General features: G+C 45.1%; 1 protein-coding gene across 2 annotated transcripts in view; it reads left to right on the forward strand.

Moving 5' to 3' along the window:
- Positions 1 to 24,487, forward strand: part of nAChRbeta1 (nicotinic acetylcholine receptor beta1) — a 146,108-nt gene that overhangs the window by 72,090 nt on the left and 49,531 nt on the right. For both annotated transcript variants that reach the window (XM_069304852.1, XM_069304851.1), the window contains exons 2-3: positions 6,214 to 6,350; positions 14,563 to 14,607. In XM_069304852.1, the coding sequence (XP_069160953.1) occupies positions 6,214 to 6,350; positions 14,563 to 14,607 (182 nt within the window). The remainder of the gene's footprint in view (positions 1 to 6,213; positions 6,351 to 14,562; positions 14,608 to 24,487) is intronic.

Consider the following 24,487-nt stretch of genomic DNA (forward strand, 5'->3'; position numbering starts at 1 on the left):
CGGATTCGATAACGTTTCGGTCCGTCGTGGACCATTATCAAGTCCAGACGTCGTCAATTCTTCATTTTCAGATTTGTGAGTTGGGTGTGAAATGTTCATGCACGCAATTGTGATTTACAGTCTCCAGCGGATCCGCACTAATTGTAAACACACACACCCACACACACACACACACACACACACACACACACACACACACACACACACACACACACAAATGCATTACTAAGAAACAAACACAAGGTCTGAACCAGGTGTCTTGCAGCCAAAATATTCGAACCACTCTCTCGCTCGTTACGACCCATATTCGAACCACTCTCTCGCTCGTTACGACCCATATTCGAACCACTCTCTACCTCGTTACGACCCATATTCGAACCACTCTCTCGCTCGTTACGACCCATATTCGAACCACTCTCTCCCTCGTTACGACCCATATTCGAACCACTCTCTCCCTCGTTACGACCCATATTCGAACCACTCTCTCGCTAGTTACGACCCATATTCGAACCACTCTCTCGCTAGTTACGACCCCCCTACCACCTAATGTCGCTTCTGTCCGTCAAATTGTCGTTCCAACACCGGCAGACATTCGAATTGTTTTAGCTATATATCTCTATTCTAGTTCATAGGCATGTATCTAGATTATTTAACACTTATTGTTTAAGAAGCTCGTTAGAAGATAAATAGCATTGAGATCTAGCTATTGAGTCGAGTCATTGCTGGGGGTGGGAACCAAGGCGTTTGTTGAGGTTAGCGCTGACCGTCTAAGATGATTGGCTTTAGGTTAAAAGCATCTGAGATCGTTTAAAACCTTAAATGACACGATTCACGCAGTAGCCGAAGGCTAATTGATTACACCTTGCGTAACACGCTAAGGCAGGATTAGAGACAGAGCGAATCAGGCCAAATTTCTGAATATGTTTATGGTTTTACGTATATGCCTCACCAAGTCAAACAAAGCAATGTTCATCTCATGGTTAAATAAATGAATAATCCTATCACTGTTAACCAAAATATTATCCTTCACGTTGTTAAATAAAACTATCCCTCTCAGCGTTAAGCAAAACAATATCCTTTTCCTTCAGTTGAAACAGTATCCCTCTCATATACAAAATATCCTACTCGTTGATAAATATAACAATATGCTCCCTCAAAGAAATCAATCCCTATTGCAAAGTAATCAAATCACCCTGATCGGGGTCTGCAAGCAACCCATCCTCCGAATTGACAGTACCGTTTAATACTAAGTGTAATAAGTACATTTCCTAGCTGTCATACATAGTACATAATTGCACTTATGGGGCTGTCACATTTACCTCCCCATTTTTGGAGGACGGGCTGCTGCAAGGCTCCTTGCAAAGATTGCAATAAGGTTCCCTGCGGTCAAATAAGCAGTGATCTCATAATCCTAATTATTGAACACAAAAGAGCCGTCAAATTTGAGCACTATGCAAGTACTTGAGATCCATCACTCTAGCCAGTCTCCCCCATCACACTAACCAGCCTCCCTATCACCCTATCCAGCCTCCCTATCACCCTAGGATAAGTTAGGTTCTATGCCAAGATCGACAGTCCACTGTGACTACAGTGTTTGAGATAATGGGGCTCTTTGCTCTGTTAGTGTTCCTTTAGGGGGTGAACTTCCCATGAAGGTAAACTTTCTTGCTTTTGTGTTGTTTTGTTTAGTGTGTAACATCTCAACGAATAGCTCGCCTTGTTTACGTTATCGTAACCAGCGGTACATATGCAGCGTATTAAGAAAAGCAACTAACGAATGTCTTACGTTTTCTGTGCCTCGGAATCAAGCGACTGCTATATATGAGGGGGAAACTATGTTGGTTTGTGTCATTGTGTTCGCCTCAAGTTTTGCAAGTCAAACCAGACCAATTACTGGAAGGGTTGATGTCGTTAGTGTTCTTGCGTGTGTGATACATGTGTTGATAGAGCTGTTGGGGTTTATGTGTAGCCTTATGTGTAGCCTATGTGTAGCTGTGTGTAACTGTGTGTTATGAAAACAAAAAACAGATGCTGGTCCACTCACGCCTTGAAATACAACTATGATCTTGCTGCTTCAAATTAATAAAATAGATTATTTGTTTACATATCAATGCAGTTAAACTTCGCTTTTATATTTATGATCTCGTTTTATGAATTCAGTTTGGCAAGAAAGGAATTTTCATTTGGCTATAGTTCCCAGTTGCTGCGTTTGGTGGTGATTGATGGCATTGTCTGTCTGGCTTGCGTAGTCTACGCTCATGGTACGCTTAGCGATGCTCAGCAGGGCAGTCCTACACCCGTCCACAACAAGATATATCCGTGCTGCTCTAGTGAGGGAGAGTCCAACGACTAGTTCACAAGTCCGGCTCGCTTCACAGCGGCAAGTCCAACGCCCCGACAGTTGCAAGTCCGACGCCTGCTCCCTTTCACTTTTATAGCGACGAATCCGACGTGTCTGGTACGTCCAGAAACGTACAATAATCCTGGTAGAACCTATTTTACCCTGGCAGAACCTATTTTACCCTGGCAGAACCTATTTTACCCTGGCAGAACCTATTTTACCCTAGAAGAACCTATTTTACCCTGCAGAACCTATTTTACCCTGGCAGAACCTATTTTACCCTAGTAGTACCAATTCTAACAATGTGACACCTCACCGTATTATCAGCCTTACTGTCCTTCCCTTGTGACACTAAAAGACATCAGGAGGAGAAGCCTTACTGAAGTCTTAAAGTAATCAGCTGTGTCTTCTCAGACAGCAGACGAAGGTGAGAGAAAACGGAGAAAGAAGAAAGAGAAACAGAAATACGGAAGAATCCACGGAAAGGAGGAATAATGAACAGGAAGGAGGAAGAAAGAACAGGAAAAAGAAGAAGAAAGACGAGAGAGAGAGAGAGAGAGAGAGAGAGAGAGAGAGAGAGAGAGAGAGAGAGAGAGAGTGTGTGTGGAGAGGAAATAACCCCAACAAATATATAATGAACGTATATTTTGATGAACGAACGTAACATTTGTAGACAAAGAAGAAGAAATTATTCTTCAATCCTGTGCAACCAGTAATGGAATCCTGTGACAGTATAGACTAACAGGACGTGGAGACTGGACCACGTGAAGGTATCCCAGACCGTATGTATGTATGTATATATGTATGTATGAATGTATGTATGTATGTGTGCATTTGTGTGGGTATAATATATTATATACGATTACTCCCCATACATCGTTTAAAAACATATAATAATCAAATATTATCTATAATGAAAAAGGCTTCTCCTGTGACTCAGGAGTAATGACGACCAAATCTGCTCCGAGGAATTCAATTAGACAGAAAAAGACAGGCAAGAATGTTGTAGTCTTCGAAGACCATCTACCCTACCCCCTCCCATGTCTCTCTCTCTCTCTCTCTCTCTCTCTCTCTCTCTCTCTCTCTCTCTCTCTCTCTCTCTCTCTCTCTCTCTCTCTCTCTCTCTCTCTCTCTCTCTCTCTCTCTCTCTTTCTCTCTCTCTCATCACTGTGTACGACTGGTCAGGGTGAGTGTATGTACACCTAGTCAGGGAGACAGTGTATGGTCACTACACACCTGGCTTTGCTAATGAATTATCAGGGCCATGTTTGGAGTCAGTGTTAAGAGTGAATGTTAACCCGCAACCTAATATTCAATTAGAGCTAAATTATAGTGAATTGAGTAGTTCAGTTTAGTTCTATGCCATTTTTTCGTCAACTTAAATACCTCTTTAAATCTATCCCATGTAAAACAAAAGTGTCCTCAATGAACCTTAGAGAGTTTATAGGTATTGTAATGGGCTATATTCCTCCCATTACGTCTCGGGGAAATGTTAATGGGTGGTATTTAACGGTTTTTAAAGGTTTTAACGTTTTTTAACGGCATTTAACGGTATTTAACGGTTTTTAACGGTATTTAACGATTTTTAACGGTATTTAACGGTTTTTAACGTTATTTAACGGTATTTAATGGTTTTTAACGGCATTTAACGGTATTTAACTGTTTTAACGGTATTTAACTGTTTTTAACGGCATTTAACGGTATTTAACGGTTTTTAACGGTATTTAACGGTTCTTAACGGTTTTTGACGGTGCTAAGTATGATAATAGGTACTGGATCCGGGGGAATATCATGCTGCTATCATGCCTCTCCTGGTGCTTGTCCCAGGTCAAACACCTGGTGCTTGTTCCAGGTCAAACACCTGGTGCTTGTCCCAGGTCAAACACCGTCATTTTGAAGCGATGCTGTCTCCTGGTAGTGCTTGACAGTCTTTTGGTGGTGTTTGACAGTCTCTTATTTGTATTTGACGGTCTTGATAACGGTCCAGGACGCCCTGATACGTTGTTTCTTAATGTTGTGATGTGCGATGTCATTTCGATGGTGCTTTTGACCTCATAAAGATGTCATTTGTAAAACTCAACTATGAATTTATATATCGTCTATCTCGAGGCTGGAGACATCTGGCAACCTCCAATAGCGACATCTGCCACCTCTAGCTGTCTATAAATAGGGCCGCCGCGTCTTCCGGACCGTCACTCTCACACGATCGGTGATGGAAGGCGCACGTCCCGACGCCTCTCCCACTGGCAGTCACTTCTGGAGAGTTCTGGCGTGTCTAAATTTACTACCACGGAGCATTTTGTCACGTGGCACAACTAAATTATCATTGTAAGGCGCTATAGTTGCTGGTAATGGGGTGCTGGGGCTCCATTAGGAGTACCAAAATGACCTAACCTCGATCGTGACGGGGAGGAGGGTAGGGTAGGGTAGCCAATTTAACATGATCATTAGCTGTTCCCCCATTCCGAACCCCCCTCCCCCCCCCCTTTAAGCTGTTCGAACGTCGTTTTATAAAAAAAAAATAGTATTTATTTATTTTATTTCTCTGTTAATTTATGTATATACAAGAAGGTACATTGGGTTGTGAGATTACAACCCACAGAAGCACAAAAGTATTTCAAGAACACTTCGTGTTCTGAGAACACCTCTTGTGTTCTCCTTTCAGTAAACAAAATAATATTCACATTAACTCGTCTTATACTCCACAAATGCATTAGGATACACCGTCCACCATTGCACAAACACTATAATACATCGTCCACCACTCCACCTTAACACACTACAATACGCCATCCACCACTCCACCCAAACACACTCTGACACACCCTCCACCACTCCACCCAAACACACTCTGACACACCCTCAACCACTCCACACAAACACACTACAATACACCGTCCACCACTCCACCCAAACACACTACAATACTCCCTCCACCACTCCACACAATCACTACAATACACCGTCCACCACTCCACCAAACACCAGGGCACACCGTCCACTACTCCACCAAACACCAGGACACACCCTCAACCACTCCACCAAACACTCTGACACACCCTCCACCACACCACACAAACACTACAATACACCCTCCACCACTCCACCAAACACCAGGACACACCCTCAACCACTCCACCAAACATCAGGACACACCCTCCACCACACCACACAAACACTACAATACACCCTCCACCACTCCACCAAACACCAGGACACACCCTCAACCACTCCACCAAACACCAGGACACACCCTCAACCACTCCACCAAACATCAGGACACACCCTCCACCACTCCACCCAAACACCAGGACACCCCCTCCACCACTCCACACAAACACTACAATACACCCTCCACCACTCCACCAAACACCAGGGCACACCGTCCACTACTCCACCAAACACCAGGACACACCCTCAACCACTCCACACAAACACACTACAATACACCGTCCACCACTCCACCCAAACACACTACAATACTCCCTCCACCACTCCAAACAAACACCAGGACACACCCTCCACCACTCCACCAAACACCAGGACACACCCTCCACCACTCCACACAAACACTACAATACACCCTCCACCACTCCACCAAACACCAGGACACACCCTCCACCACTCCACCCAAACACCAGGACACCCCCTCCACCACTCCACCCAAACACACTACAATACACCGTCCACCACTCCACCCAAACACACTACAATACTCCCTCCACCACTCCACACAAACACTACAATACTCCCTCCACCACTCCAAACAAACACCAGGACACACCGTCCACCACTCCACCCAAACATCAGGACACCCACTTCAGCAGTGAGGGGTTCTAGAGGCTCTGATATGTTGCCTTGTGTCTCTCCAGGCGTGTGCAGCGAGGACGAGGAGAGACTCGTCAGGGACCTCTTCCGTGGGTACAACAAGCTCATCCGCCCTGTTGAGAACATGACCTACAACGTCGACGTCGCCTTCGGGCTGGCCTTCATCCAGCTCATCAATGTGGTGAGTATGGCACATAAATACACACAGTCTCCGTGGTGTAGTGGTAAGACACTCGCCTGGCGTTCCGCGAGCGCTTTGTCATGGGTTCGTATCCTGGCCGGGGAGGATTTACTGGGCGCAAATCCTTAACTGTAGCCTCTGTTTAGGTGAGTACACACATACACATACACACACACGCGCGCAAGCACACACACATTCACACACACATATTCACACACACACTTGAAATGTCGATGGGGTAAGTACCTATTATATAGGCTGTGGAAAGAGGAATAGAAGAAAGGAATACAAAGCCAGCTTTCCATTAAAGCAAATACCAGGAGGTCAAAGAAATCATAGAAGAAATACCAGAGGAAATAGAGGTAAGTGAAACATAACACCACAAGACGTGATGAACTTCATAACTAACCAAAACAACGAAGCTGAGAGAAGATTTGTACCATTCCTGAGTAATTAAGAAGTCAAGAAAATATATTCCAATTGGTTTAACAGAACGAAGCGAAAAGGAGAAGTAAAAGAGCTTTGAGGAAATATTGGGATCTCAGAACAGAGAAAAGTCACGACGTATATACGACAGAGAGAGAAAGAGAGAGAGAGAGAGAGAGAGAGAGAGAGAGAGAGAGAGAGAGAGAGAGAGACAGAGACAGAGACAGAGACAGAGAGAGAGAGAGAGACAGACAGAGACAGAGAGAGAGAGGAAGGAATTCAGCGGAATTCTAGGAGCAGCAGAACAGCGGTGTGAGAAATATATGTCATCTAAGACACCCTAAACTAACATATAGCCGCATGAGAAGATGATGATCAATGCACTTCAAGTTATCAGACTGCACGGAAGAGGAGGCGGGTACACAAAGAATGACATGAAAGTGTGCGAAACAGAGACCTCAATACAAGGTTGCAATCAATTTTTATCATAGAACCAGAACTGTGCCCAGATCTGTGACTAGTGATGGAACAGCGGTGTTGCCGGAAGAAAGATTGATCGATATAGAAACGACACCAGACGAATGTGGTGAGATGTGATGAAAGCCACAAGCCCTGAAATGATCTCACCGGGGATACTAAAGGAGACAGCTGCAGCATTGTGTGTACCTCTTGCTGTAATCTTAAACTCCTCACTACAAATGAGGGGAGAGGGGGAACATCCTGATGTTTGGACAGGGTCAAATGTGGTACCAATATGCAGGAAAGGAGGAGAACAGGAACCACTCAACTGAAGACTGGTGTCACTCACAACTATTCCCTGTAAGACGTTGGACAGAAAGACTAATTTTAAGGAGGCTCGAAGAACTTTTAGTAGACATCAATTTTGTTTACAAGCTTCATCGGGGATTTACCAAAAGGAAAATCCTGCTTGATCAACTTATTTGAGTTCTACCACAAGATGACAACAAGCAGGAGAGAGAGAGAGAGGGCTAGGCCGGCTGCATTTTCCTGGACTGCCAGGAGGGTTTTGACACTGTTCTTCACAAGCGACTTCTATACAAACTAGAAGAATATGCTGGTGTATCGGGGAAAGTACTGACGTGGGTGAATGAGCATCTTTAAGGAGGAAAGCAAAGAGTTACAGTAAAAGGCTATCAGTCTGGAGAAGAGTAACGAGTGGAATACTTCAAGAAGCGGTACTAGGTGCCCATCCTGTTCCTAATACTCTACATGTAAACTATCTATCAGAGACAGTAAGCTCATTCTTGTCAATATTTGCTGATCAGAACTGAGGAGGACAACGATACATTAGAAGATGAACTGGACAATCTCGAGAGATGATTTGAGAAATGGCTACTAAACCTCAACCCTAACAAATGCAAGGTTATGAAGACTGGAATTGTAGCAAAAAAAAAAAACCCTCAAATGCTGTATAATATGAAGAAAAGATAACTTAAAAGATAAGAAAGATAAGACTTATCGTCCACCCACAGCGGATGGAAAAGTGTCCATTATCACCCTCCAACAGGCAGATACAAAAGTCTCCATATTTACTCTCTAACAGTGTACAGTAAAATCCCTCTACTTCAACAAATACGCGGCCTCCAGCACCCTCGCCTGCAGCAAGCCTGCACCAACAGGTCTCTATTCCCTTTAAGCATAACATAGTCAGGGGGCAGCAGCAACATACCCTACAGAAAGATCAACAGAGCCTAAAGGAAAGTATAACACAAGAAAGAGAAAGTTCTACAGAGAGAGAGAGAGAGAGAGAGAGAGAGAGAGAGAGAGAGAGAGAGAGAGAGAGAGAGAGAGAGAGAGAGAGAGAGGGGAAAATGCAAAACAAAGCGTAACATTTTCCAGGACAAAGTACACCATAACCTAGAAAAAGTGTGTCACATCCAGCAGAAAGTGCTAAACAGACTCATGAAAGTGTAACATAGCCAAGAGAGAATGTTAGATACCTTACAGAGAAATGCAACATATTCTACAGAAAGTGTGCCTAACTTTCCCCTAAAATTGCAACATGGCCTTCAGAAAAAAAGTGCAGTAGGGTTTATTATAAATGCATGTACACCACTAAGAGATTTCCCTGTGCAATACAGCTTATGAAAAACACAACATAGCTGAGAGGAAACCCCAACATAACATAGAAATCACGCAAAATAGCCTCGAGAAAGTGCAGCACAGCTGAGAGGTGAATATAAACTTTAGACAACACCCTACCAGTGGGCCTCGAACCCAGGAAGCACAACTACCTTCCAGTAGCCAACCCCTCTTTACTACCAATTAAACCACCGTAATCTGGACGTTTTCTATGCCTCAGCCTCAATAGGGAAGGAAGGGGTTGCTTGAGTAGGTTAGACTGGGGTTAACCTTCTCTTATTTAATGAACAGTAATTGTTAACTGTATTGACCACCACGTTAAAATCCCGTTTGGTATAGTCAGAATTAAAAGGCCGTATTGTTGACGCTGGTTGAGACTAGTGGGGATCGAGCTTGGTGCGGCTAGGGGGGGTTATTTTGGTTCGATTCATACATATATTCATACACACATTTATACACACACTCATACACACACTCATTCACACATACTCATAAACACACTCATACACACATTCATACACACACACACACACACTCACACTCACACTCACACTCACACTCACACCCACACCACGAGAGAAATACCTTTAATCACAAAGACAAGAACTTGGAGTCACTTCACACCCAACCAATCGCCTTAAGAACATCCTATTCATACCCCCCCTCCCCCCCCACCTCTCCCCAAGCACCTCCACCCCCTTACCTTCCTCTCCACACACTCACCCCATCTCCCCCTTTGTCCTCCCATTACTGTAACCATTTTCCCCTCTTTCCCTCTTCATTAATTCCCCTACTGTAACCAAGTGCTTGCCCACACAATACCTTTTTTATTTGGATTAACACATTTAGGTACATCTGCATTTTTGTAGCTGCCCTAGACTATATGAAGGGGGAGTACAGTGTGTTAAAAAGCTAGCTACGTGATGCTAAAAAATCCCCATCACACAGGATGGTTAGTCCTACAGAGGCACGTGATAAGTAGTCTGCACTGGCAGACTCTGGGTGCATTTTGAGGATATCATCGACACAAGAGTGAATAAGGCAGCAGTGATACTAAAAGTCCCCATCTCGCAGGATGGTTAGTCATACACGGCCATATGTTCAGTAGCCTGTACTGGCAAATTTTGGGTGCAATATGAGGATATCCTTAAGAACACGAGAGTGAATAAAGTAATTGCAAAGCTCCAGGTACCTCATGCCAACGGGTCTGAATAGTCTAATAACTGAGCATTCGGTGATGTAGTGTGCGAGATCTGTCATCTGTTAGACTAATTTGTAAAGTCTATGGAATCTGAGCTGAACATTTCACATCCAGAAACTTCGTGATGGAAGAGCATTAAGGCCAAGCTTCCTTTCAGGGGGACCCAGGGTCGACCCTGACCCCATTCTGACACTCCTGAGAAAAAAACATTATTAATTCTGCTTAGCTCAACCACTTGGGCTGGACGGTAGAGCGACGGACTCGCTTCATGTAGGTTCCACTGTTCTGCAAGGCCGTCTGTTGCTCCTTAAGTTCCTGTGTTTTGGCTGGCTGGATGCTGTTCCTTAAGTAACCACTGTTCCGTGAGCCCAACTGGTACTGTTTAAGTGCCAAGGCTTCAACAGCCTATAGCTTCAGCTCCGTAAGTAACCACTGTTCCGTGAGCCGAACTGCTACTGTTTAAGTACCAAGGCTTCAACAGCCTATAGCTTCAGCTCCGTAAGTAACCACTGTTCCGTGAGCCGAACTGCTACTGTTTAAGTACCAAGGCTTCAACAGCCTATAGCTTCAGCTCCGTAAGTAACCACTGTTCCGTGAGCCGAACTGCTACTGTTTAAGTACCAAGGCTTCAACAGCCTATAGCTTCAGCTCCGTAAGTAACCACTGGTCCAAAATCCCTACTTCTGCTGCTCCGTAAGTAGCACGGCTCCCTGAAGCCGCCCCCTTGAGGTTTTCTCTGAACAGCCCAAGAAATTTACCTGGCAAATTTCTTGTGTGAAATTTAATTTAAGTTCTAAGTTCTTTTACCCGTCACCCCGTTGAAAAGTTTTCAGCAACAGAAGGAAAAAAAAATTCTAAAGTCTAAAAATACCTAATAGAGTGAAATTCTCTCCCCCCCCAAAAAAAAAAATTATTTCACAACGAGGAGTCTATTATATATATATATATATATATATATATATATATATATATATATATATATATATATATATATATATATATATATATATATATATATATAACTGAAAACTCACACCCCAGAAGTGACTCGAACTCATACTGCCAGGAGCACTCTGCTGGCGTACAGGATCCCTTAACCACACGACCGGACAAAAGAGGATGGTAGCCGAGGCTATTTTCCATCCCCCCGCCGGCACTCGGTTGGTATACTCGGAGATAGAAGATACTCGGATATAAAAGATACTCGGATATAAAAGATACTCGGATATAAAAGATACTCGGAGACAGAAAAAGATACTTAGAAATGGTAAAAGATACTCGAAGGAAGCACAATATGCTTATAGATGGTAAAAGATACTCGACGACATCTAAAGTTACTTTAAGACATCAAAAGATACTTTGAGACATCAAAAGATACTCTGAGACATCAAAAGATTCTCAGAGAGGATAAAAGATACTCAGCGACAACTAAAGATTCTCAGAGACAGAAAAAGTTACTCTGAGACGGCAAAAGAAGCACAGAAACAACAAAAGATACTTTGTAGACAGTCAAAGATAATCAAAGACAGCAAAAGATACTCGAAGATGGATTTATTACAATATTATTTTTATTGATAATCACAGCTTTGAGCTTCCTGGTATGCTCAGCACTAGAGTGCTCAGGTCTGTCCTATCCCTAGAGTGCTCAGGTCTGTCCTATCCCTAGAGTGCTCAGGTCTGTCCTATCCCTAGAGTGCTCAGGTCTGTCCTATCCCTAGAGTGCTCAGGTCTGTCCTATCCCTAGAGTGCTCAGGTTCGTTCTAGCACTCGAGCAATCAGTGTGATTCAGACACTAGAGTGCTCAGTTCGGCAATGAAACGAGGTTCAAGTAGGGTATTAGTGGTGCACATGCACTGCACATTTCGACCCTTGCCTTACAATGCACAGTTTGCACAGGCGATCAGCTCAGCCTGCACCCTATTTCCCCACTTCCTGCACACACACACACAAGTCCGGTGCACAAAATAGACCCTCGTCCCTTAGGGGTTACGACGTAGAAGGTAGATTAGTCTAGGGGGAATCATATGCAGGCGATAAGTCACAATAACGTGGCTAAAGTAAGTTCACAATCGACTTGAGAATGGTCCAGGACGGACCGAAACGTCGTCGTCCCTTCACCTTCTAGTGTGTGGTCTGGTCAACATCTAGGGGGGGGGGAATCCTTCATCCGTAGATCAAAACTGATCTCGTATCTAGGACCTGCGTCTTCTTGGGCCGCAGAAAGCAGAGGTAGGTTCGCCTGTCTGTGTGAAAAGCGAGAAGTGGAGATCAAATGAATGGCTGGATGTTGTGAAAGTTTTGGGAGTAAGAAAGTTTAATGAGTTAGGTTCATGGAGACAAAGCTGAGGGAGAGAGGAAGTGAGAATGAGGAATATAAGAGTTTGAGAGGAACGAGGAGAGGTCTATGAGGCAATGAATGACATTTGGCTTCCCAGGTCATGGTGCTCGGTTGTGGAATTCAAGTTGCAAAGGATGAAGGTGGCTTTTGGGATTTATGTACTCTGTTCTTCCCTAGGTATATGGACCAACCCACTTGGGCTGGACGGTAGAGTGACAGTCTTGCTTCATGCAGGTCAGAGTTCAATCACCCGACCGTCTAAGTGGTTGTGGCCACCATTCCTTCCATTCTCGTCTCATCCCCAATCTTTGTCCTGACCCCTTCCATGTGCTACATAGTCGTAATGGCTTGGTGCTTTACCCCTGATGATTCCCTCCCCATCCTTCCCTAGGTATACTCACATTCATTCACTCACCTAGATATAGTCACTTAAGATACACTCATCAAGATATACTCACCTAGGTGTACCCATCTAGATATACTCAACTAGATATACAAACCTAGATATACCCACCTAGATAGACTCACCTAGATATACTCGCCTAGATTTGTTTGCAAGGTCAAGCATGAGCTTCGAAGCTACGATTTCTAGCTATTTGCATTTTAATGCACTGAACCCAGTCGATCATATTTTCTTACAAAATTGTACATTGCGTTACTTTCGACGACGTCTTCTTGGTCGAGTCCCTTCTTACATTATCACTTTTTTATATTCATGAAGCATTTTCTGACGTATCTATGACGTTTCTGTGTTTGTAGTATCCATAGCCCACCAGGGAAATATTAGTGAATGTCTTCAAGGCCCACTTTTCCTCACTTTAAAATTAGTTTTTTGTCAAAATGGTCAGTTTCTTTCAGAATCTTGTATGTCACTCACATGTCTCCCCTCTTCCATTTGTCCTCTAGTTTGGTGAGGACAAAGGTATGGTAATTATCATTGCTAAGCCATTACGACTATATAGCATTTGGAATAGATATATGGATACGAATTTGGGAAGGGACGGAAGGAAGGAATGGTGCCCAACCTCCTGGACGGGCGGGGATTTGAACGACGCCGACCTGCATAAAGCGAGACCCTCGCTCTACCGTCCAGTCCAAGTGGTTGGGCTGGTGAGGGCAAAGTTCACTCAGTCATTCATAATAGCTGAATCTTCTCAGGTCAATAAAGAGCCTTGTTGCAGTCCTCTGATCTGTTTCTACTTGTATTTTCTGCATTTTTATAAGTTGGTGTTCCATGCAAGGATAGCAAATCCTTGCTGGACTCCAGGGGCCAGATTCACGAAGCAGTTACGCAAGTACTTACGAACGTGTACATCTTTCCTCAATCTTTGACGGCTTTGGTTACATTTATTAAACAGTTTAACAGCATGAAAACTTCCCAATCAACTGTTGTTATTGTTATAAACAGCCTCCTGGTGCTTCGGAGCTCATTAACTGTTTAATAATTTTAAACTAAGCCGCCAAAGATTGAGAAAAGATGTACAGGTTCGTAAGTGCTTGCGTAACTGCTTCGTGAATCTATCCCCCAGGGGAAAGGGAAGCAGCGGAGGGAAGGGAAAGCAACGGTGGTAAGGGGAAGCAACGAGGAAGGAAAGGGAAGAGGGAGGAGGGGTTGATCTGGCACATAGTAACTTGCATTTTGCATGAAAATTGAGAAGCAAGAAGTTGGGCCTTGTTAGCACTGGTGTCTTGATGGGGGCTCTCTCTATGCTGGATACCGACATCAGAGGCCAGTCTTGGCTACCTCGACCCCCCCCCCCTACTCTGCTTCACTCGGCGATCCATCTTATCATTTGTTTCTTAAGTCTTCATACCATTATCAACAACAATATATTTTCTACATTAGGCAAATCGCACTCACGTGATATATCAATGAGGAAAGCAACTGGAGGATTGCAATTTCAACCATATCATAAGCCCAATTAGTGTTGACACTATTACGTATGTTAATACACAGTTGTAAGACATTAGTGCTATGTAATTTGTTGTAAATTAAATGTGTAGATTGGTTAGTTATATACTAAGAGGAAGCTGCAATAATTGGGTCTATAATTATTGCATTAGGATTGCATATAATTACTCTAATTATATGCTCTATTACTACTAATTACTGTGATCTTATTTCTGATCTTTCTATTTTACAGAATGAGAAGAACCAGATCATGAAGTCTAATGTGTGGCTGAGACTGGTAAGTTCTCTTGTTTGTGTCTCTCTCTCTCTCTCTCTCTCTCTGTCTCTCTCTCTCTCTCTCTCTCTGTCTCTCTCTCTCTCTCTCTCTCTCTCTCTCTCTCTCTCTCTCTCTCTCTCTCTCTCTCTCTCTCTCTCTCTCTCTCTCTCTCTCTCTCTCTCTCTCTCTCTCACAACTTATGCTGCAGCATTAATGGGGAACTATATAACTTTTAATTTTTAAAATAAAATCTATTTTAAAACATAAAAAGAAGATTTTGAGCAGTATATAATGAATTAGAATGTTAAGTATTTTTTTAATTGATAGGTAGGCCTATATACTTGTCAGTCATTACTGTGTTCGTTAGCTCTATGGCGCTAAAGAGCAGGAGCCGCTCTACCTCTATCCTATGTTTTTGTATGTGTGTTTTTTTTTAGATTTCTCATGGATGTGTGACGTGAACAATGGTGTAAATTGTTTCATTCATTTGGGTACTGGAAGACTCGAACTCTCGACCCCAACAAACTTGAGGCAAAAGCTCTACCACTGCTCTACGTAGTGCAGTGTTTTGTTAAAAAAAATAAATTCCATGCATTTTATTTACATATTATTCACTAATTTACATAGTACATAATCGACTTTCAAAGTACAGAAATATTTACAGTTCCTGCAGTCTAACTGAAACTTGCCTATTCTGCGGTCTAACTGAAACTTGCCTATCCTGCAGTCTAACTGAAACTTGCCTATCCTTTAGTCTAACTGAAACTTGCCTATCCTGCAGTCTAACTGAAACTTGCCTATCCTTTAGTCTAACTGAAACTTGCCTATCCTGCAGTCTAACTGAAACTTGCATATCCTGCAGTCTAACTAAACTTGCCTATCCTGCAGTCTAACTGAAACTTGCCTATCCTTTAGCCTAACTGAAACTTGCCTATCCTGCAGTCTAACTGAAACTTGCCTATCCTGCAGTCTAACTGAAACTTGCATGTATTTCAAATAGTCCATGAGTAATTCTCCCTGCGCCATCCCTGAAAAGCGAAAAAAAAGTATGTGGAAAAGATTAAACCCGCCGGTTTTTAGCCCTAGAAAATCCCACGCGGGACAACAGCTTTTTATTCCATTTAGAAAGAGTTCCCCATATAAGAACCTTTCCTAACACAAAACAGTTATTTTCGGAGCCGAGGGGACATAGGATAAATGTACGCGGTCTGCCTCAGTGTTAAGAGGAGATTGTGAGACAGATGCTGGGGATTACATAGTTGAAGGGAGTAGAACTTGTGAAGAGGTGAAGCTTGTGTGGGTGTGGGGGAGGTGCTGAAGCTTGTGTGGGGGGGTGCTGGAGCTTGTGTGGGGGGTGGGGAGGTGCTGAAGCTTGTGTGGGGGGTGGGGGAGTTGTTGAAGCTTGTGTGGGGGGTGGGGGAGGTGCTGAAGCTTGTGTGGGGGGTGGGGAAGGTGCTGAAGCTTGTGTGGGGGGGGCTGGAGCTTGTGTGGGGGGGTGCTGGAGCTTGTGTGGGGGGGTGCTGGAGCTTGTGTGGGGGGTGGGGAGGTGCTGAAGCTTGTGTGGGGGGTGGGGGAGTTGTTGAAGCTTGTGTGGGGGGTGGGGGAGGTGCTGAAGCTTGTGTGGGGGGTGGGGAAGGTGCTGAAGCTTGTGTGTGTGGGGGGGAAGTGCTGAAGCTTGTGTGGGGGTGGGGGAGGTGCTGAACCTTGTGTATGTGTGGGGGAAGTGCTGAAGCTTGTGTGGGGGGTGCTGGAGCTTGTGTAGGGGGTGGGGAGGGGCTGAAGCTTGTGTGGGGGGTGGTGGAGGTGCTGAAGCTTGTGTGGGGGGTGGGGGAGGTGCTGAAGTTTGTGTAGGGGGTGGGGGAGGTGCTGAAGCTTGTGTAGGGGGTGGTGGAGGTGCTGAAGCTTGTGTAGGGGGTGGGGGAGGTGCTGAAGCTTGTGTAGGGGGTGGTGGAGGTGCTGAAGCTTGTGTGGGGGTGGGGGAGATGCTGAAGCTCGTATATGAATGGAGCTTGTGTGTGTGTGGGGGAAGGGGCTGTGGTTTTAGTGGGGGGTTGGAGCTTAACTCAGGGGCTCAGGCTTATGGGAGGCTTTTTGGCTGGTTGGAGAGAGCAGCAGTGCCAGTAGTAACTCTCGTTAGGGTTTGGTATTGGTGAAGCCTCAAGCGTTTGGGCTTAAACCTCTGTCAGCCCCACAGCTGGCTGAGGAGAGATGAGGCTCCTGCAGCATTTGTGTTTGATGTGTTGTGTTGTGAGTGTTCTGTTGTGTGTTGTTTTGAATGTTGTGTTGTGTGTGTGTGTGTGTGTGTGTGTGTGTGTGTGTGTGTGTGTGTGTGTGTGTGTGTGTGTGTGTGTGTGTGTGTGTACGTGTGTTTATTATAAACTCAAACCCAAATTACAAACCACGGCAAAAAAGAATTAAATTAAACAAATGAACAACATTCTCAAGAATTGATGACTTGAACTATATAAAATCTTCAGAAAGTTTTGTTAAAATGGAACTTGAAGATTGACAACGTCAACAGGTGAAGGTGCCACCTAGGTACCAGGTGAAGGTGCCACCTAGGTACCAGGTGAAGGTGCCACCTAGGTACCAGGTGAAGGTGCCACCTAGGTTCCAGGTGAAGCTTTATTGATGTGAACTTGTCGGCCGCCAATCTACAGAGATTGACCCGAGATTATAACCCCTCTCATCCTTTCTCTCTCTCTCTCTCTCTCTCTCTCTCTCTCTCTCTCTCTCTCTCTCTCTCTCTCTCTCTCTCTCTCTCTCTCTCTCTCTCTCTCTCTCCTCTCTCTCTCTCTCTCTCTCTCTCTCTCTCTCTCTCTCTCTCTCTCTCTCTCTCTCTCTCTCTCTCTCTCTCTCTCTCTCTCTCTCTCTCTCTCTCCTCTCTCTCTCTCTCTCTCCTCTCTCTCTCTTTCCTCTCTCTCTCTCTCTCTCTCTCTCTCTCCTCTCTCTCTCTCTCCTCTCTCTCTCTCTCCTCTCTCTCTCTCTCTCTCTCTCTCTCTCTCTCTCTCTCTCTCCTCTCTCTCTCTCTCCCCTCTCTCTCTCTCTCTCTCTCTCTCTCTCTCTCTCTCTCTCTCTCTCTCTCTCTCTCTCTCTCCTCTCTCTCTCTCTCTCTCTCTCTCTCTCTCTCTCTCTCTCTCTCTCTCTCTCTCTCTCTCTCTCTCTCTCTCTCTCTCTCTCTCTCTCTCTCCTCACCCCATCCACAACTATCTCTTTACTTCATCAGGGAGGAAAAAATTATTTCGTGCCGAAAAACTAATCTCATTCATGGAAGGCGGCACCAGACCACAGATTAAGTTTGTGGCGGAAGAAACCCGAGGAAATAGTTTTACTATACACGACCCTCTGATCCACCTCATCCCTGGCCTTGGGCAAAATCGGATTAAATGAATACGCAAATAAATAAATAAATAAATATGGCACTCATTTCAGTGATGCTAACCCTCATCTGGTCATGTTGGGCACGGACCCAACAGAAGTAACTAATATAATTGGATGAGGCTGGTGTTTGGGGAGCCTGAGGAGTCCCTCAGGGAGGCAAACACCGGCCCCTCACCGCACACACACACTGGGGGTACTCAAGACAAAAATAATTCATTGCAAATTTGTGAAAACTAACCCACTAGTAAATATTCAAAACAGACATGAATAAAGTTATTAATGGATTGAAAAAACACGGCCCCCCCCCTCCTAAACTCGTCCCTAAAATGGGCAGAAACCCTAAAAAAATAAGTCTTCCAGGGCCCTCTGGCAGAACAAAAGCCAACCGTCCACATGTCCTCAAGGCACAGCAGGAGGCCATCAACTTCCGTAACTCCTGGCACCTCTCGGCCGGGCCGGCGCCGCACACCGTCTCCCGACCCCAAGAACCAGCCAGAAGACGGACAAATCTAACTTCCCCGTGACCCCCAGACGAGGAGTGCGCCAGGCGTCGCAACACTAGGCACCGTTGAACACGAATGGCTGGCGGAATAGACACTGTCCTGGTTTCTGATCAAGACCCCCAAAGGGCCTTGATCAGAAACATGTTCCGGTGGCCCCCGGATGGAGCAGGTGTCCAGACGTCCACTCGTCTGGTTCTATATATATATATATATATATATATATATATATATATATATATATATATATATATATATATATATATATATATATTATATCCTTCTGCAGTTTTCCTTCTGCCTCCTCCTCCAGAACCTGGGCTGAGGCTCTCAAACTGCCATATAATAACTGACATTTGTTTCTTTCTCTAATGCGTTAAAAATGACGTCTTATGAAAACTCCGAGCGCCGAAATATTGACGTTTGGGGAGAGAGGGGGGGAGGAACGACCAGGATTTCCTCTCTGGGTACACAAGTACGTGGTCTCCACCACGTGGCCTCCACCACGTGGCCTCCACCACGTGGCCTCCACCACGTGGCCTCCACCACGTGGTCTCCACCACGTGGCCTCCACCACGTGGCCTCCACCACGTGGTCTCCACCACGTGGCCTCCACCACGTGGTCTCCACCACGTGGCCTCCACCACGTGACCTCCACCACGTGGCCTCCACCACGTGGTCTCCACCACGTGCCCTCAACCACGTGGCCTCCACCACGTGGCCTCCACCCCGTGGTCTCCACCACGTGGCCTCCACCACGTGACCTCCACCACGTGGCCTCCACCACGTGGTCTCCACCACGTGGCCTCCACCACGTGACCTCCACCACGTGGCCTCCACCACGTGGCCTCCACCACGTGGTCTCCACCACGTGACCTCCACCACGTGGCCTCCACCACGTGGCCTCCACCACGTGGTCTCCATCACGTGGCCTCCACCACGTGGCCTCCACCACGTGGCCTCCACCACGTGGCCTCCACCACGTGGTCTCCACCACGTGGCCTCCACCACGTGGCCTCCACCACGTGGCCTCCACCACGTGGCCTCCACCACGTGGTCTCCATCACGTGGCTTCCACCACGTGGCCTCCACCACGTGGCCTCCACCACGTGGCCTCCACCACGTGGCCTCCACCACGTGGCCTCCACCACGTGGCCTCCACCACGTGGTCTCCACCACGTGGCCTCCACCACGTGGCCTCCACCACGTGGCCTCCACCACGTGGCCTCCACCACGTGGCCTCCACCACGTGGCCTCCACCACGTGGTCTCCACCACGTGGCCTCCACCACGTGGCCTCCACCACGTGGCCTCCACCACGTGGTCGGTTTACTAATTTTTGTTTACAAAATCATCTCTTCTATTCTTTCTATGGGCCTCAGTTTTTATTTATATAAGAAAGGGCCTTTATTCTGTGACACAGTTTATTCCACTCGGATCTTTAACGAAGTATATTGTGTTTCAGTTTCTGTGAACTCACCAAGTTGCACTCACCTAGTTGTACTTGCGGAGGGTTGAGCTTTGGCTCTTTGGTCCCACCTCTAAACCGTCAATCTACTGGTGTACAGTTTCCTGAATTTCTCGAGCTCTATCATATCTACATTTGAAACTGTATATGGAGTCAGCGTCCACCACATCACTGCCTAATGCATTCTATTTACTAACTGTGAACTGAAAAACTCTGACATTGAAAAAATTCTTCCTAATGTCTCTGTGGCTCATTTGGTTACACAGCTTCCACCTGTGTCCCTTTGTGCGTGTACCACCCTTGTTAAATAATCCATCCTTGTCTAACCCTGTCAATTCCCCTGAGATTTTTGTATGTGGTGATCATGTCTCTTCAAGCTCTTATGTCTTCAAGCGACGTGAAGTGCATTACACGCAGTCTTTCCGCGTAACTCATTCCTCTTAGTTCTGGGACTAGTCTAGTGGCATACTTCTGAACTTTTTCTAGTTTCGTTTTGTGCTTGACAAGGTCCGGGCTCGATGCTGGGGCCGCATACTCCAGGATTGGTCTTACTTGCGTGGTATACAAGGTTATAAATTATTTTTTACACAGATTTCTGAAGGCAGTTCTGATGTTAGCCAGCCTTGCATACGCCGCCGATGTTATTTTTTGTGGGCTTCAGTTAAACAGGTTTGGTGTGATATCAACTCCTAGACGTTTCTTTCTGTCCGTTTCGTGAAGGACTTCATCTCTCTTTTGGTATCCAGTGTCTGGCCTTCTATTTCCTCCACCTAGTTACATTACCTTACATTTACTTGGGTTGAACTTTAGTAGCCATTTGTTGGACAATTCCTTTAGCGTGTCTAAGTCATCTTGTAACCTCATTCTGTCTTCCTCTGTCTTAATTCTCCTCATAATTTTTGCATCTTCAGCAAACATTGAGAGGAACGAGTCTATTATGTCTGTTAGATCATTTACATATACCAGAATCAGTATAGGTCCGAGAACTGATCCCTGTGAGAGACTACTGATGATGCCTCGCCACTCCGAAACCTCACCCCCTCACCGTGACTCGCTGTCTTATGTTGCTTAGGTACGCCCTTATCCAGTGGGGTACCTTCCCTTCCACTCCAGCCTGCATCTCCAGCTTGTGCACTAGTCTCTTATGTGGTACTGTGTCAGAGGCTTTCTGCCAATCCAAAAATATGCAGTCTTCTTAACCCTCTCTTTCTTGCCTGAATTGTGTTGCCTGGTCATAGAATTCAATTAATCGTGTGAGGCATGATTTGCCATCCCTGAACCCATTCTCATGTTGTGTTACAGAGTTCTTTCGCTCCAGATGTTCCACTAGCTTTTTTTGCACAATCTTCTCTATCATTTTGCATGGTATGCAAGTTAGTGACACTGGCCAGTTCACTGGTCAATTCACTAGCCAATGTCACTAGTACTGAGTACTAGACACTGAGAACTAGACTCTTGGAGGATCCTTCAATCCTCATCTGTCACAACTCTTCTCAATAATTTTGCATCATCCGCAAACATCGACATGACTCTACTCCTGTAAACATGTCATACACGTATATGAGAAATAGAATTGGGTCTCAGCACCGATCCTTGAGGTACTCCACTCCTTACTGTTCGCCAGTCCGACTTCTCGCCCCTTACCGGTGCTCTCTGGCCCCGTCCTGTTAGGTAGTTCTTTACCCATGCTAGGACCTTTCCGCTTACTCCTGCCTGCCTCTCAAGTTTGAATAGTAGTTTCATGTGCGGTACTGTATCAAGCGCTCCTTGGCAGTCCAGAAATATGCAGTCTGCCCATCCTTTTCTGTCCTACCATATCCTTGTTATTTTATCATAGAATTCCAAAAGGTTTGTTAGGCATGATTTCCCTTTCCAGAACCCATGTTGACGTTTGTTTACAAACTTAATGTTCTCTAGGTCTTAGCTTAATTATAACCAGTCTTAGCTTAATTATTTTTTCAAGTATTTTGCAGGGGATGCTTGTCAGTGATACGGGTCTGTAGTTAAGTGCCTCCTCCCTATCTCCTTTCTTGAAAATCGGTACGACATTTGCCCTCTTCCAGCAATTGGGCAATTCTCCCGATATAAGTGACTCATTAAAGATCATTGCAGGGGGCACGCTGAGGTGCATACTCACCTATTTGTGCTTGTGAGGGTTGAGCTCTGGCTCTTTAGTCCCGCCCCTCAACCGTCAATTAACTGGTGTACAGATTCCTAAACATCAGGAATCGTCAGGTATTGTTGGTTGTGGTATTGTTAGTTGGTTATTCATAGAGCCCAGTAGGCTCTATCATATCTACATTTGAAACTGTGTATGGAGTCAGCCCCCACCATATCACTGCCTAATGCATTCCACTTGTTAACAACCCTGACGCTGAAAAAGTTCTTTCTAACGTCCCTGTGGCTCATTTGGGTACTCAGTCTCCATCTGTGTCCCCTTGTTCGCGTATCACCACTGTTAAAAGGTTTATCCTTATCTGCCCTGTCAATTCCTCTGAGAATTTTGTAGGTAGTGATCATGTCTCCCCTTACTCTTCTGTCTTCCAGCTACCTGAGGTGCAACTCACGCAGCCTTTCCTCGTAACTCATGCCTCTGTGTTCTGGGTCTAGCCTTGTGACATTCCTCTGAACTTTTTCCAGCTTCGTCTTGTCCTTGATAAGATATTGGCTCCATGCTGGGGCCGCATACTCCAGGATTGGTCTTACATATGTGGTGTACAAGGTTCTGAATGATTCTTACACAGGTTCCTGAAGGCTGTTCTGATATTAGCCAGCCTCGCGTACGCCGCAGATGTTATTCTTTTTATGTGGGCTTCAGGAGACAGGTCTGGTGTGATATCAATTCCTAGATCTTTCTCTCTGTCCATTTCTGGACAGTGTGTGTGTGTGTGTGTGTGTGTGTGTGTGTGTGTGTGTGTGTGTGTGTGTGTGTGTGTGTGTGTGTGTGTGTGTGTGTGTGTGTGTGTGTTTCATGATGGAGGAAGTTCTTCAATGACAAAGTATTTCCTTCCTCTCCTCCCCCACCCAACCCATCTTCCCCTCTTCCCCCCACCCCCCCAAACTCCACCCTCTTCCCCCTCCAACTCCACCCCCTTCCCCCCCCCACCAACTCCACCCTACTAAAGCCACATTTCTCCTGCAGGTATTCACACCACCACTACCCCCCCCCCCCCCCAATCAAGAAACATCACCCTGAATTATCTTGTATCTACGCTGGTTACCATGAAAGCTACACACAGATATATATATATATATATATATATATATATATATATATATATATATATATATATATATATATATATATATATATATATATATATATGAATGAAAACTCACATCCCAGAATTTCATTCGCATATAGTCCTGGGGACCATTCAGGCTTGTTCGCATATATATATATATATATATATATATATATATATATATATATATATATATATATATATATATATATATATATATATATATATATATATATATATATATGTCTTTTTTAATCTGTCTCTGTCTCTCTGTGTCCACACTGTAATGACTACCTTCCGTGTTTTCCCGTTTCTCGTTTCAAGGCTTCCTGCTGTTGCACAACTCTACTCTGTAGTGCTCCCTCTCTCTCTCTTCCCCACTCCCCCATTCCTACCCTCAATCCTACATTCCACCCCCACTCCCCCCCCCCATTCCCTCCCCACTCCCAACTTTTACCAGTTCCCAGCGGCAGGCCACTTGAAGGGGAACACCTAGAAGCTTACTTGGTCTCTGGTTCGCGCTCCCCGCGCCCCCCGGCCCAACCAATGTGAGAGAGTCAACAGGGAATGTCGTCCTCCGCCAGGGGAGAGGAAGATATGGTATTGCTGGTTGTGGTATTGTTGATTGTGGTATTGTTGATTGTGGTGTTGTTGATTGTGGGGTTGTTAGTTGTGGTATTGTTGATTGTGGTGTTGTTGATTGTGGGGTTGTTACTTGTGGCACAAATCGTTCAAATTTGATGTTAATTTCATATAATATTTGGACCAAGAAGACAGCTATTCTTGGGCGATGTTATCAGTTATATACGTTACATAATTCTTCACTCTAATGTTGTATAGTGCAGAGGGGAGTGTTGTGTGAGTTCCCCCTTCCCTTCCCTTCCCATCCCTTCCCTTCCCTACCCTTCCTTTCCCTGTCTGATCCCATGTTTATAATCTGGTTATCTGTCTCTGAGTGCCTAACTGTTCTGATGGACCAGTCGGGGCTTTTTAAACCGAGTTAGGATTCCAAGCCAGGACGGTCAGAACTCCGATTAAGTTAGGACATTCAGGACTCTAATTAAATCAGGACAGTTAGGGTTCTGGTAAAACCAGGCAACTTAGGACCCTGATCAGGTAAGGAACGGCATAAATAATTAAGGCCTTGGGGAAGTCTACTAATTACACTGGTCTACAGCCAAAATACTTTTGAAATAAGTTAATCTTTAATTCTTGGCCACTGGGAACGGAAATTATGTTTAAAATTGATTATTAGCGCTAATTTTCATCCAGGACGAGTCTTAAAGCTGTCATGCTGGGCAATGGGAG

Source organism: Procambarus clarkii, chromosome 53, assembly GCF_040958095.1.
Source record: "Procambarus clarkii isolate CNS0578487 chromosome 53, FALCON_Pclarkii_2.0, whole genome shotgun sequence".
Lineage (NCBI taxonomy): Eukaryota > Metazoa > Arthropoda > Malacostraca > Decapoda > Cambaridae > Procambarus > Procambarus clarkii.